This window comes from Psammomys obesus, unplaced genomic scaffold, assembly GCF_907164565.1.
Source record: "Psammomys obesus unplaced genomic scaffold, mPsaObe1.curated_primary_1811, whole genome shotgun sequence".
NCBI classification, from domain to species: Eukaryota; Metazoa; Chordata; class Mammalia; order Rodentia; family Muridae; genus Psammomys; species Psammomys obesus.
In genome coordinates, this window is record NW_026596120.1 from 12,650,043 (window position 1) to 12,665,793 (window position 15,751).

Consider the following 15,751-nt stretch of genomic DNA (forward strand, 5'->3'; position numbering starts at 1 on the left):
ACACACACATCCCCAAATATGTAAATTCAACCTTCTCAGTCATTTGACGTTACTTGTGAGTATATGATTTCAGGGCTGACCATTTGGTATTGCTGACCAGGTATGAGGCTCATCCTTGGAAAAGACTGTTTCTCCTATCCTCCTAATTCTTTAGGTGCCTAAAGAATGCTTCATCTGTGGGTGGGGCCTGTGAGATTTCCTCTATCTGTGTTAGTATATCTGCTGCTGTCATCCTTGTTTGGGTGTTGGTTAGGCAGCCACATTATTGGGTATCAAGGGTGAAGCTTCCCTTTCATTTCTAGGAGACAGCCTGACAGCAGATTTCCTGGTCCTCTGGCTCTTAGAATCAGCCTCTCCACCACATCTTCCGAAATGTTCCCTGAGCCTTCAGTGCAAGAGTCATGCTGCAGAGGTATCAACTGGGGTTTAACACCCCACGATCACTTGTGTCCTGTACTTTGACCAGTTGTGGGTTTTTTTGTAATGGCATCCATCTGTTGCAAAGGTAAGTTCATTTGATGAGAAATGAGAGCTACAAGGATAAATACAAGGCATAGGGATAAATATTTAGAATCCAGATGCCCATCTTTGCTTATATGTAGTTCAAAGCTGGGTAAACTCATAGAAAACCCATAGGATACCACTGGCTTGTCCCAGTGGCTGCTGGTCCCCTCTGCCGGGGACAAGCGTGGCAAATGCTGTGTGCACAAGCTGAATCGTGGGACTCACCACTAAGTGTCTACCACTGGAGCATGACTGCTGTGTCCTTGCAGCAGTTCCCGAGTTTTTTCTGCCCACCTCTTGTGCAGTCCAAGCTTCTATCCCTGCTCCTGGAACGTTTTTCCATACCTAGTCCCTTTCCTTTCTTATCTGGCTGCCGTCGAGGCTCATGGGAAATGCAATCAGCTCAGAACCCCTGATTCTCAGAAGTCTTCGATGGCTGTCCCTGAGCTCTGGAGATAAGGCCTCCATTCTTGGCATGCCTCTCAAATTTCCAGTCTCAACCTCCCTTTCTTTTCCCTCCTCAACCTCACTTATTCCTGCTGTCCCTGGTTTTGTACCCCAACCAGAATGACACAAGGGAGCAGATGTACCCTCCTTCTTTCTATCCTTTCTCATCCTCCTTATTCTTAGGGTTTTTTTTACAGTCACATCTTCAACAGGCCCTCCTGCTGTCCTGTGTGAATTGGAGCCCCCCTCCTGCATGTTCACGGCTGCTATACACAGTTGCTCTCTGACACACCCAAGTCTTCTCTCTACAATCCCCACCGAGATGAAATGGTTGAGCGGCCTGGCCTTGCTGCTATGCACTGGAGCTGGACTCTTGTGTTTTTTAGCACTAGAAAACATTTCCTGAAATCAAGGGATGGGAAGTCCAGCAGACAGATCTGCCCATGCTCTTTTAAGAATGTGGATAACTCTAAGTGGAGATACTGAATGTTGATGATACGACATCCCTTCTCTTCTTTTTCCTACAGAATTTCAATTCTACGTCCCCCAGGGGGAGCCAGCATCTGTGTGAAGCTTAAGTTTTAGCATCCTTTGCAGAGGGTTACTCCATGGTCCAGCCAGGAAGATTTAAGGCAAAGTGAATGAGAAGTTTGCTTCTCTGCGGTTAGACTGGCCCCTTCCTGTTTTTCCTGCTTCCACTGCTTTCCTGAAATAAAGATAAGGAGGCTGGAGGAGAAGCAGCCATCTTGTGACCATGAGCTAGCCCTAGTCACGGGAGCCACACTAATGTCATGACTCCCTGACTACCAACCAGCAAACCTCTTACGAAAGACTGTCTGGTTTAAAGTGAGTCCACCTCCCCAGATCCTGGTGCTTAGACAAAAGCCAGCTGCTCATTCCACTTATAAACCTGGTGTTTGAGCCATGCTCCCTCTTTTCTGTCCTTCCTTCTCACTCCCTTTGTCTTGCTCTCCTGGTCCCCACCCGGCCTCTCCCTCTCTCTAGGTTTCGCCATCTCCCTGCTCTGCTCCTGCTTCTCTCGTGCATGGGTCCGGTGTGCTGGCCATGTTCCGTCTACTACTTTCTCCCTCTGCTCCAGACTCTTCCAGATGCCTCCGGCTGTTCTCTCCCTCGCACCTGCAATGAAAACCTTCCCCTCAACCGTACCACGGAGTGGTCATGCCATCAGTTCATACACAGACAAGTGAGTCTCACCGGAAGTCACTGTGGTTTGACTCCACTGCATTTAGCCGAACTCTACTGATAGCATTTCTGAATAAACATTTCCTTTGGAGGTGACACACTGGCCCTGATGCTGGGCAGAGGGCAAAGTTAAAGGAGCAGGACAACAGACACAGGAGAGGTGGACTCTCCCTGAGAGTCTACTAGAAGAGCATAGGGAAGTCACATGTTGAGGAAGAAATTCTGATCACCGATGCCCCGGTGTGAAATGAGCTTGCTGTACTAGATAACTTTAACAGCGCTCGAGGCCTGAGAGATAGAGATCAGTAAAGTGCCTACCTTGCAAGCAGGAGGGCCTGAATTCAACCTAAGAAAACAAGTCAGGGCAGCATGCACTTTTATAATCCCAGGCCTGGGAAAGCAGAGACAGGCAGATCCCTCGGTGACCTCCAGGCCAGTGAGGTCCCGTTTCAAAAACAAGATGGATGACCTCTGAGAAACACCTGGGAGCATCCTCTGGCTGCCACCCCCCCTCCACTCCACACACAAGAGCCCTCCATGGCTGGGCTTCCGCGTCTGGCAAAACTGAGTTCACCATCTAGTTCTATCACTTCCTGCGTCGTCCTGGTCGCATTCTAACTGACCCCGTTAGCATCCTCACCTATAGAGTCCAGATCATCAGAGCACCTATCCCTTAGATCTAAACGCTGGTGGGTCGTGAAATCTGCAGAGCATGGGGCCCACCCACCGTGGCTGTGGCCTTCTGTGCCCAGTGTCCACTGAGTGTCAGCTCCAACTCTGGACAGCCATGCCTGTGTTCTTCCTTCCCAGGGACAGGACAGAAATCAAGCTGCCGTAGTTCTGAGAAGTCTGGCTGTATGCACCTCTCCCTGCGGGTGAAGGAAGCAACCAGAAGTTATTCACTGTCCAACAGCCTCTTCATGTTGCTGTGTCCAGGGTCCTTGGCCTGCGGGTGCACAGAAAGACGTCTCCAGACCCCTGGGTCAGACAGGAATTGAAAAGGTATCTACCTGGCCTTGGATAGAAATAAGGCAATGTGCTCCATCTTTCACCCACGCTGGATCTCTGTGGCGTTCCCCAGGGGAAAGGCTCACCTTCTTTCTCTCTCTAAGATCCCAGTCCAGGAGAGGAAAGAATCTTGCTCACCCTAACCTTGCAGAGGTCAGCGCGGGGGCAATCCCGTCCGACCAGCGCTTCCCATTGTCCCAACCCCCCAGCACTCCAGGCCAGACCCGCTGACACTCGACAGCGCCTGCAGTTTACCTTGGCTCGGTTCCAGTGAGTTGGAGCCCAGCCCTGGGGCGGCCCCCACCTCTCCACCTCGTTACGCCTTTCCACCCTCCTCTGCAGCAGCGCAAAGAGCAGTTTAAATATAAATCAGTCCTCAGCACAAACAGAATTTGGTCAGCGAGTCTCAGAGCCATCACCGGAACCGAGGGCCCAGGTTTGCGGACGAGTGCAGACTCGCAGAGCCGGGACCCCAAGAGCCAGTGAGACTCTTCCATTCCCTTCCACCGCCCTGAGACCGGCGCCCCTCTAGTCCCCTCCAGCTCCCCACCCCTTCCTTAGTGCCACGCCCACACTCTGCCCCACTAAGTTCCAGGTCTCTGCACTGGCCTGCAGCCTCCTGTCTCCTCCATCCGCAGCCGCCCCTTGCCACGGGAGCGCGCTGTCTCCCCGGCACGCCACCGCCTAGGCAGCCAGGGTTCACCCGGGTCGAGTCCCAGAGCCTCTGGGCTTCCGCAGCCGAGACGCCACGGCCCAAGACACCTGCCCGAGGAGGCGGCAGCGGCTGGGCGGGGGCTTGCAGCACCTCTGACACCCGAGGAAGAGAGGGAGGAGGGAGAGCGCATTTCATCATCGGCCGCCACTTATAAAAACTTCTGGGCGCTCACTCCCTGGCTCAATCTCCGCGCCACGCTCCTCATCGCCGGGCTATCCACGCCTGCAGCCCCGAAGAGCCAGAGTCCTGCTTATCGCCGCCACGGCCCGGCCAGGGGACAACGCCACTGTCACCATGGGACTCCTGCCCAATCCCGGAGCGCGCCAGGGCAGCGGCACCTCCTCGGTCCCAGCCACAGGCTGCTCTCGCTCGATCTTCAGCAACATTAAGGTGAGTAGAGTTCCCGGGAGTGGCAAGGCTGCAATGCAACCCAAAAGTCGATGAGGACAGTCCGGGAGCTCGGGTGCATACACCAGGCTCCTTTCTCTGTCTGGTGCCACATACTTGGGGCCTAGCTGGGGTGTAAGAGTCAGTCTCTTTCTCTCTCTCAATGTGTGTGTGTGTGTGTGTGTGTGTGTGTGTGTGTGTGTGTACACTCTCGTGGGTACAATAACCGGAATAGATGTACCTTCTCACAGAGGGAGCTGTCCTGTTCTTCCACGGAGAACGAAGACCTCCAGTGAAGTCTTTTGGGTCTCTGCTGTGGGTATGCTCTGTCTTGATGAGTGGATGCAGACGAGCTTGGCTGGCACCCTGTGGGCAACAGGCTGTAGGCTCCCTGAGATGCTGCAAGTCAGAATGCACGCGCGCACGCGCGCAAGCATGCACGCAGGTGGTCCCGGGTGGATGGCAAGAAGCCTGCATTCTGTGGCTGGATTTTCATCTTGACGGTAGTATTGCTATCTGGCCGCAAGGCTCCCACCAGTTTTGAGAATTTCCCCTATTCTCTGGTCTGGAAATGGCCTCAAGGAAACAGCGGTCGCTTGAGGTTTATTAAGAAAGGTCACAGGAGGTACCTGTGCCTTGAGAGTTATGGGTAATTAGGGAAGAAAAAAAAGGGGGTATTGAAAACTGTTAGGATGAGAATGCCTTCTTTGATAAGAGTCAGAAGTGGGGTCCACTTTTCCATGGGTATAGGGGAACCTGGGATGGTTGAATGCTAGCTCACGGCATTTAGGGGAGAGGTTCCTGAAGACGGTACCTCCTGGGAGGGGCTAGATGATTCTGTGGAAAGTAGGAAGCTACAGAGCCTTGAGGTCAGGCAAGAGAATGATGCTGAGAGATTATTTCCCACATTCCTACCTTAGAAGCAACGAGTGCTACAAGTACGGGGTGCCCAGACCTGGCATGAAAGCATTGGGGCAGTGTGGGCAGGTTATCTGCGTCTAACAGAAAGAGAGTCAGAGGTCTGAGAGGATGCCACCTACATGGTTTACTTCAGGTTGTTACTGGTGGAACTGCAGTTCCTTCTGGGGATTCCTGCTTCTCGCATCCCCACCCCCACCCCATCACAGTTTTAAAAGGTTGCGTCTTTCTTCTATTGGAATATTACCAGCACAGAAAATTGGAGATAACTGAAAACAGCCCTCAGATCTCTCCCGCTTTAGCCAGACCTGAATGGAACACCATGGATCACTTTGGTTCTACCAGTTTAGAGGGATCTGGAGAATTGTGGAGATTCCTTTTTAACCTAGGAATTAGAAGGAAAGGGTGTGTGCAAGGGATGGGTGATCTCAAAGGAATGGGTTATGGCAGGATGGGAGGGAGGGCTTTCTTAGGCAGGAGAGGTAGCTGTCCCAGGATTCTTGACAGTAAGGGTGATAAGAATGAAGCGGTACCACATAGAGCTACCTTCAATCTCTAGAAAGAAGTGGATGGCAGCCATTTCTCTAAAAACATATTAAAGTAAGATAAAAACCATGTTCATATGCCCAAGATTCATGCCTGAGACTTGGACCCAGGCCAGCTGGCCTCTGAACGGAGTTTAAGAGCTCTTTTCAGGCAGGAGTTCTTCTTGATTCTTTTAAAGCAGCATCTCGGTTGGTGGATGACAAGTATCAGATGGCGGGCAGTTTGGAGAGACTCCACCTTGGCTCCACTATAAATCAAAGTCAGGTTCCTCCAGGAGACCCCGAGTGGACCTAGAGGGGAGAGTCCTAGCTCCTTCCTGGTGACGAGATGGCCTGGGGCTGTGCTGTTTGAAGGAGATTTCCTCCTCTTGCTAACAGGTTGACTGCCTTACATTTTCCCAGTAGGGGAAAGGTGGCGCAAGTGACATGGGGGAAGGTGACCAGAGCTATCCAGCCCAAGGACTTGTCATTTTGCTAGAATCTTTGTCACCAGGATGGACTATCAAGAGCGGATGTTGCCGTAAACGCATGTTGCTCGTGGTTCAGGGAAGGAGCAAAGTCAGAGGATTCAGGTCCACGGCCCGTCCCAGCTGCTCACTTCCTGGATCATGCAGGAACCCTCCATAAACAGGACTGTGCATTCCTGTGTCACTTAGGAGCTCTTGTTTCAATGCCAGCCCGGCTTACAGAAGGCCCTGGTTCCCTCTGCAGCCCCATAGCTTGCAGGCCAGATGGGGTCCCAGCACGGAGAGGGGGGGGAGTGGGCCAGACTGGCCCCAGACTCAGAGATCTGCCTGTGCCTCTGCCTCTGGAGTTCACCACCACCAACCAGCAAGAGAATATTTTTTATATAGTACGTGTCCTATGTGCGTGTGTGCATGTGTGTGTGTATGTTGCACGTATGTGTGTGTGCTTGCCCGGGGGCACACGTATACACAAGCGGACCCACATACACAGATATGTGGGGACCAGAGGAAAAGCTACAATGTCAGCCTCAGGAACACCTTCCGTCTCCCTTGAGAAAGGGTCTGAACAGACTTGAAGCTCACTGATTAGGCTCGGCTGGCTGGCCAGCAAGCCTCAGGGCCTCCTCCTGTCTACCTAGTGCTAGAATCAAAAGCACTCCGGCCTTAGACAATGCTGTTATTACACAGGTGCCAAGGGTGGACCTGGGATCTTATAAGTTGGGCTATCACCTCATCCCTTGGGAAGGGTTTTGTTTCTGTTTGTTTTGTGGTGCTGAAAGCTGAATCCAGAGCCATGTACAAGAAAGCCTTCTACCACTGAGCTACCGCCCAAAGCTCTTTGGGGTAAATTTTCATACCTCCTGCAGGAGACATCTGGCAAGAAGATTTTTAGGAATCCCAGAACTTGCTCAAACAATCGCTGTCAACTGGCATAGTCCAGCCTCAGGACTCCAAATTAAAAACAGGTTCCCTTGTAGATCCCGGGGTGGGAAGATGTTGGCAGGAGGCTTCTGGTGGCCTCAGATAGATCTGAAGCTCCCTATACTGAAGCACCCTTTTGGGGCTAGATTGAGGTTATTTTATAGTGGGAGGGGTCTGTTGGCGAGCGCTGCCAAACTTGAGGAAAAGCCACATTCAGTGGGGGTGAAGGTGCACCCCAACCCCAGCGAAAGAACTGTGAGAAGAGGGGAAATGAAGGGTCAACCTCATGGTTTGGTTTGAGTGGCCTGGGATCACCAATGGAGGGAAAGTACCTTGCTCTTATCTGAGTCTGTTACTTCAGAGGCCTTTGACCCTAAACCCTGGGGAGGCATCTTGTGTACACATGCACACACATGATTCTGGGTTTCCAGAATCTAAGGCAGCAAGTCCGCAATCTAATCTACCCCCAGGAAAACAGCAAACGAAGGTGCGTCCAGTTCCCTCCAGGGGGCGCATTTCTCTAGCATTCAGAGCAGTGTTCTGTTCTCAGACAGCCATCTTGCCAAGTTTATCAGGTGGAGGAATGGAAAAGGAAAGACCGGGATTGGTGGCTGCTCCGGTAATAGAACGCTGGGATCTTCTCTGGGATGATGAGCTAAGCCCTCCGTAGCTTTTTTCCTCCCAACACAGAACAAATGAGAACAAGTTGCATTTCTGAAGGTGGAGGAGTCCCTTTCATTTTTCCAGATTGTGACATGACTGTTTCTGTTTCCATGCTAGGAGACCCAAGGCTGTGATGTTGGGATGGGTGGGCAGGCTTCTCCTCACCTTCTGAAGGTCAGAAGCCTCTGACTCCACTCTCCTCCTTCTCCCTCTTCCCACCCTTGCATGGCTTTGTCCTGTGCCGTGGTTTTAACCACCTCCTGACAGCCTCTCTGTCTGGCTTCACAGTGCATCTGTTATGTGCACAGTCCCAGGGGTAGGGCTGTGGGAGGGACATCAAGAGGGCAAACCTGGGGAGAATCAGAGGCTAGGGGCATTCCTGGGTTCCCCGGAGAACCCTGTGTCAGGGTAGAGGGTTGCTCTCTATTATTCTTAGACTATCTTTGTACCCTGTTTTCTCAAGGAATACTGTAATGAAATTGTGGGGAGGGCGAGTTTGCCCTTTTTCACACCCACAGGACTTACACAGGTAGCTGTCACTATGAGACTGGGGGGTCCCTCACTGTGGCCTCATGAGAAAGTCTGATGTTGCTAGTACCAGACACAACTTGATTGGTTTAGAATCTTTTTTTTTAATTTATTTAATTTTATGTGCATTAGTGTGAAGGTGTCAGATCCAGCAGAATTGAGCATTACAGACAGTTGTGAGCTGCCATGTGGGTGCTGGGAATTGAACCCAGGTCCTTTGGAAGAGCAGACAGTACTCTTGACCGCTGAGCCATCTCTCCAGCCCCCTGGTTTAGAATCTTTTAGAAAATGGTTTTCGGTTCAAAACGATGGCAGATTCATGGCAAAGCTGGTCTTAGAGATCCTGTGTATCCTTCACCCACTTTCTCTCAGGGTTCCATGTTACATAACGACGGGAATTACAAAGGATATCAAAAGCAGGAAATTGACATTGCTATCTGTGCACATACAGTACAGTCCTGTACTGTTTTTATCACATGTAGATTTGTGGGGACACCGCCCACCTAAGGATATAGAAGTGTTTGCCACCCCACGAAGAATCCCCTTGTGCCAACTTGCTGAGGGTCTCATCCTCTGACCATTGCCCCTAACCCCCAGCGTTGATCTCTTCTCCGTCTCTCTGATTGTATTGCTTCAAGGATGTTCTATGAATGAAGTCATGTAACAGGTGACCTTTTGAAAATCAGCTGTTTTCACTCAGAATAATGCATTTGAGTTCCATTCCATCTAAACTGTTAGATGGGGAGAGAGTTGGTTCCTCTTTACTGCTGAGTACTATGCCAGGATGTTGGTGTAATGTACATCACTTACACATGTTCATTTACTGAAGGGCGTTTGGCTTATTTCCCACTTGGGCCTAGTTCAGATAAACCTGCAAGAGTGATTGTGTGTACAGGCTCTTGTGTGGACATAGCTTTTGCCGGGTGGTGTGGTCGTTGGACGATGATACTTTGAAAAAGGAACTCCCCAACTATTTCCTGAAACGATCCTCTCTCTCTATGCTTAGTCCAGCTGCTCGGCAGGTTGTTGGGCATTTGGTATTGTCGCTCCTTTTTGTAAAACTAACAGCTGTGCAGTGGCGTCTCTCCTGGTCTTGATTTGTGTTTTTCTCGCGGCCGGCGAGATCAAGCTTGAACCTCTTTGCACGTGATTGTTGGCCAAGCTTGTCGTCGGTTGCTTTAGTGTTGTGTGCTTTTGAGAGTTCTGTGTAGGCCAGCTACAAGCCCTTTGTTGGGCATTTGTTCTGCAAATTTTGTCTTTGAATCTGTAGGCTGGCTTTTTAAAAAGCCATTTAAAAGCCAGGGGCAGAGGTACATGCCTGTAATCCCAGCACTCAGGGAGGCAGAGATAAGCGGATTGCTGTGAGGCCAGCCTGGTCTACAAAGCGAATCCAGGACAGCCAGGGACACACAGAGAAGCCCTGTCTTGAAAAACCAAAAACAACAACAAAATCATTTTAAGCGATTTATAGAGAAAATTCTTAATTTTGGTGAATTCCAATGATCAGTCTCCCTATGTGAGTTTCTGTGCATAAATGTGCTCTTGTGTGAACACACAGTAATCAAAGGACCTCAGGTATTGCCTCTCAACTTTTACATTGTTTGAGACGGTTTTTTTTTTTTTTTTTGGTTGTTGTTTGTTCGTTTGTTTATTCCTGTGCACGACCCCAGCCTTGTTGATGAATATTAATAATCAATATTCATTCATATTATTAATAAAGCTTAGTTACTCCTTAAGCAGCAATTTCCCTAAATAACCATACATGGAGACTATGATTTATTCAAAAGCTAAACACAGAGCTGAGCATGAAATTTAACCTACTCCCCTACTATCAACTTATCTTCCAACCGTCCAAAGTCACCAATACTTGCAGTTAGTATCTTCTCTGGAATCCGTCCTTCCTCCTTCCCTCCTGCATCTCTCTCCTCTCTAATCACGTCAAACCTCACACCTTGGTTCCACCTCCCTCTCCCTGCTCAGCCCAGTGTCAGCAATTTTGTTATTTAACCAGGGATAATTTGGGAGGCAGGAGTTTCAAATGTCATTTTGGGTACTTAGGTGTCTGCTTGTAAATGACAGCAAAACAATTAACATTAGAATACATAGCACCAGACCAACCCCCAACATTGCCTTTGTTTGTTTTTGTTAATCTCATGTAAGCCAGGTTGCCCTCTGCTCACTATATAGCTGAGCCTGGCCTGGAACTCCCAACCCTCTTGATTCTGTCTCTGAATCGCTGAAGCAGCAAGTTTGTGCTGCCGTGACCGGCTTACATTAATCGGGCTTTCCGTGTTTTGGATCCTTCTTTTGGTGCTACATCTAAGAACCCTTCATTGAATCATCATTCCTGAGTGTTTTTCCCTCCTATATCTTCTTGCAAAAGTCTTTCAGTTTTGCGATTAAATCTATTCCATTTTGAGAAGTGGCAGTGTCATAATGGATAAGGCCTTTGGCTTCTTAAATCTATTCCGTTTTGTGTAGATGGGAGGCTTGGGTCGAGGTCTTGTTTTCCTCATCTCTCGATGCTCTTACACCACATCTTTCTCTCCTAAATTGTCTCTGCACTCCTGTCAAAAGCGAGTTGGCCATTCTCACGTAGGTCTGTTGGTTCTTCATTCAGTTTCACTGCTATTTCACTGCAGCTCTCCCGCTACCACAGCTTGAGAGTCGTAGCTGTGGAGTGAGGCTTGAAGTGGGTGGGGCTTTGCTGTCACCCTGTAATGGTGTACTCGTCAAGCTTGCTAACTCACAGTGTTTCCCTTGCCCTTTTGCTTTTAGGATGGTTTCAGGGCAGATTTTCAAGTTCCCTTTTGATCACGGGGCTGAGATCTCGTGCACCTGTGTCTTCCAGCTTGCCTTCTGGTCTCAGCTGATTGGCAGGCCTTTCTCCCCTTGGAATTCTAGATCTGTGCTTCTAAACTCTTTTCTGTGGGAGATGTAAGTCTGTAAGGTATTAGCCATGCAAGCACGAGGACCTGAGTTCAGATCCCCAGAACCCATGTAAAAATCTGGGAGCAGTGGCACAGGCTGCCAGGGCTGAGAAGGCAGAGAAAGCACAATTCCTGAGGCTCACTGGCCAGCCAGCCCAGATGAATCTTTAAGTTCCGGATTCAGTGAGAGACCCTGTTTCAAAACTAAGATGGAGACAGAGGCTGCACATGTATAAGCATGTGCCCTTGCACACAGATGTCTGCACACAGACATATACACACATGATTAGTAAGAATTCCTTTCTGATTCTAATGGCATCCCCAAAGAGAGGCGTCAACACAACACCTCCATCTCACAGGCGAGGAAAAAGTGAACCGTGCACGGCCACATGCTGAGTAACTGGCACAGCAGGATTCCCACTCAGCCTCTCCCTTCCCAGGCCTGCTTCTTCCCGTCACCACACAGGGACCCTGACTTCTAGATTCTCTCATCCATGACTGCCAGGCTTGGGCTCAGGGATCTCAGTCTCAAATTCTCATCTCATACTGGCAGTTACTGACTGAGATGAGACTAGGAGCAGGGCCAGTTGGAGCCGCACTGAGCTTGGAGAATGGTTATGGAACCAGTGGAAGCAGTGAGATCCCTTCGTCTCCCCTGCTGCCTTGGCTCAGGGTGCTTTGGTAGCCTGGGTCTGCCTTACTGTTGGAAGTTGATTAAATCTGTTCAGGTGTGGAGGGCGAAACCAAGGCAGACGTCTTGGGCTTCACTGTGGGGGCGATGGGATGGGCTGATGTTGTGGGGGTTGGCAGCCCCCTTGCATTCTGGGTAGTGAAGCTCAGCAGTATTTCCAAGAGGCTCAGGCACAGTCTAAGGGTGAAGCGAGGGAGTCTAAGGGAACCCGAGGGCTTGGGAGGGACCCTTGGGACACTCGATCTGTTCAGTATTTGGTGCTAACTGCCAGCACTGCCCTCCACAACCAGAGATGTGGCAAACTTTCCCCTCTCATCTCAGGGTTTCTGTGGCGGTAATGACCAAAAAGCAAGTTGGGGAGAAAAGTGTTTACTTGGCTTATACTTCCATATTTCTGTACATCATCAAAGGAGGTCAGGACAGGAACTCAAACAGGGCACGAACCTGGAGGCAGGAGCTGATGAGTAGGCTATGGAGGAGTGCCGCTTACTGCCTTGCTCCCCATGGCTTGCTCAGCCTGCTTTCTTATAGAACCCAGGACCACCAGCCCAGGGATGGCACCACCCACACTGGTCTGGGCCCTCCTCCATCAATCACTAAGTAAAGAAATGCCTCTTTTGGAGGCATTGTTTTTTTTCAATTGAGGTTCCCTCCTTTCAGATAACTCTACTGTGTCAGGTTGACATGAGTCTAGCCAGGATACCTCCTTAGAGATTTAATGAGTATCTGGGTCCTGGAGGAACCTGGAAGTCTTCTCGCCAAGCTGCTTGTTTTCAGAGGACTGTTACACCCGATTTCCCTGGGATATGGGCTGGCGGAGAACACCAGGAGGCTTGGTATAGAGGTCTTCAGAAGGGTCCTGAGAGTTAATGTTTGTCAAATGCTCTATCTCAAGGCCCTGGCTTCTAAATGGAGTAAATAGGCTTCCACATCTGGGAAGGACAAAAGGACCAACGTATCTGGGGATTCGGGCCAGAAAAATCAAGTGATCTTTATATTATGTTTTACAGACATCTATTTCTATAAGTTTGTTCTTATTCCCCAAATCTTAGGGTAATCGCTACATCCAGGGACCTGTTTTGTGTCTCTCAAATTCAGGATCCCAGATGAAGCCCACCAAGTTTGGGAAACACCACCCAGATAGACCTCAGGTGAGGGCTACTTTATTTGGTTAGCTCACTCAGCCAGCTTGTGGGCTCAGAGGGAAGGATTCTGGACAGTTTAACTGGGATGGGAATTATGGGAAAATTCCTAAACTGAATCTGGTGGGGCACTCTGGAAAAGAAGCAAGTTACCGAATTTGGTGAGACCCCTGGGTTTGGGGGAAGGGACTTATTGGTAGATCGTTTCTCATACCTATCAGTAGAAATAACAACAGTATTTTCCTGATATCTTTTGGCTGCCAAACAGACCCCTAGAATGATCTCAATCAACCACTTTCTCGGTCAAAAAAAGCTGTTCCCCACTTGTACCTTGACATCCTCCCCAACCTCTTTTTCTTAAACTTTCTGTTTTTCTTTGGCTCACATGGAGATGGAGACAACAGCTGGGATGTGAGCCAGGAGTCTGTAGTTGATTGATTGATTGTGGGTGAGACCTTTTTCTAGCTAGGTACTGCTGTTCTGTCCGGTTCTCCAAGAGGCTCCAAAGTTTCTGAAAACAAATTGCCTGTAAGTTCCCCTGGCTCCCAGGCTCAACAACTGCCCCCATTTGCTCTGGGACACAGGACTTTCCGTTTTAAAACTGGAAATGTTCTAGGGAGATTGAAGTAAGCTAGTGAACTTACAGCCTCCCGTACAAGGATAATTTACAAAAACAAGCTTCTATCCTCTATGGGGTGCCAGAGGCAGCGAGGAGGGTCAGAGATGATGTTCCTGGCTAGAAATGAACCTCCGAAGCTCATGGAAGCTTCCAGAGAGGAGCTGGTGATGGACCAGATCCTGGGTTTTCAGAGTGGCAGTCTCTCCCATATACAGGTAAAAGCCCTTCCCCCCCCCCAGCTTCCCGCATCTGTTGCAGATCATGACGAGTCCATTGTGTAGAGTCTGTACAAATAAGGATGGAATGAGCTATGGAAAGATGATGCTTCCTGGTCTGGGGAATTACTGAATTTCAGTAATTGACTGTGATGTATAAACTGATGGAGAAATCTCAGCCAAGGCTACATAGGAAAATAATGTCTCAACAAACAAACAAAAAGCAGAAATCTGCTGTTGTCCCTGTCTTTGTCCATGTGGTTTCAAGGATGAGGACCTACCTCACTGTATCACCAGCAAGCCCTGCAGATGGTAGCAGGGCTTTTTTGATCCATGTTGAGCTAAACTCTGCATATGCACACACGTGCGCGTGCGCACACACACACACAGCCTTCCATTTCTCTGCCCTGCAGAAGCCCCTCCATTCTTGGCCACTCACCTCTTAGAAAATCAGGACCTCATTTAACCCAGTCTAGCTTGCTTTTCTGATTTAAAAAACAAAACGAAACAAACAAACAAAAAAACCACGCTGACCGGAAGCAACCTGGGGAGGAAAGAGTTTATTTCATCATATGATTTCAGGTCATAACCCATCGGTAAGGGAAGTCAAGGCAGCAACTAAAGGCAGCAGTCACGGAGGGACACTGCTTGCTGGTTTGCTCTCTGGCTCACTCACAGGCTAGCTTTCTTCTACAGCCCAGGCCCACCTGCCTTGGGGTGACAGCACTCACAGTACGTGAGGCCCTCCATATCAATCTTCAGCTAAGACCGTCTCTCGGAGGCCCATCCACAGGCCACTCTGATCTGGGTACTCCTTCAACGGAGATTTTTTCAAATGACACTAGGGTCTATCAGGTTGATAGAGGAAGCTAACTAGGATATACCCTATGTGTATATTTAACGCATAAGAATGTAAAATTTAGAGGGAGTGGGCTGGCATTATTCATACCTGTTTGTCTTATTCGTACTATATTTTAGCCTAATTTAATTTCATTTTTGCTTTTTTTTGGGGGGGAGGGTGGCAGAATCTTGCTCTGTGGTCCAGACTTACCTAGAATTCACTAAATTAACCAGGTGTACCTTGAATTTGCAATAATCCTCCTGCCTCTGCCTTCTAAGTGTGGTGAGGCACTGTGCTTAGTCTTGGTTATTTTTAAATCACAAACATTCTGAATACTGCCCTCAGTTCCAACATGTCCTTAGTAGCAACTACAAACTTCCTTCACGTAATCACACACAAAAATGTATTCATGTAATTAGGACCATGTGCATGGTGAACCATAAAAACTGGACAGATATTCAGCTGTGACTGTAATTATCAATGTATTTGAGCTTCCTGCCTGGGAGCATACACACTGTGTACAAGTTTAGAGAGATAATGTGGACAAAAATAGGTCCTTCCAAAACAATAACTGACGTAGCTCTTTCCCTATGAAGGGCAGACCATTAATTCACATTTTGTCATGGAGGAAATTGGGAGGTAGTCTATAGGGACTGTCACTTACCCAGGTTTGGGGCTGAAACTAGGGCTCTCTGGAGGATACTGTCTTGAGATATTTTTCCCCCTTACAGCTGCACTGCACTTCATAAATCTCTAGTAGTTTAGCCAGAGTTGTACTACAGCCTGGCTTCCTCCGGAGGAGCAGTGAGCCACTGACGACTGTCTAATGCTGTTTTCTAAGTCTGAATTGTCAGCTGTGGTCCTGGAACTCCAGCTTCCTCCTGTCCTTCTCTGGATGTACATCCCCTCTTCTCTAGCCTTGAGCCAAGAGCCACACTCCAGTGCAGTACATCTAGAGCCGGTGTGGACATGGAGCCAGCTCATGGCTTAAAAAAAAAAAACAAAAC

At 49.2% G+C, this 15,751-nt stretch overlaps 1 protein-coding gene across 1 annotated transcript in view; it reads left to right on the forward strand.

Annotated features, from left to right (window-relative positions):
- The first annotated feature begins 3,944 nt into the window (after positions 1-3,944).
- Positions 3,945-15,751, forward strand: part of Slco2a1 (solute carrier organic anion transporter family member 2A1) — a 74,176-nt gene continuing 62,369 nt past the window's right edge. The window contains exon 1 of the mRNA XM_055629846.1: positions 3,945-4,267. Within this exon, the coding sequence (XP_055485821.1) occupies positions 4,172-4,267 (96 nt within the window). The 5' untranslated portion in view covers positions 3,945-4,171. The remainder of the gene's footprint in view (positions 4,268-15,751) is intronic.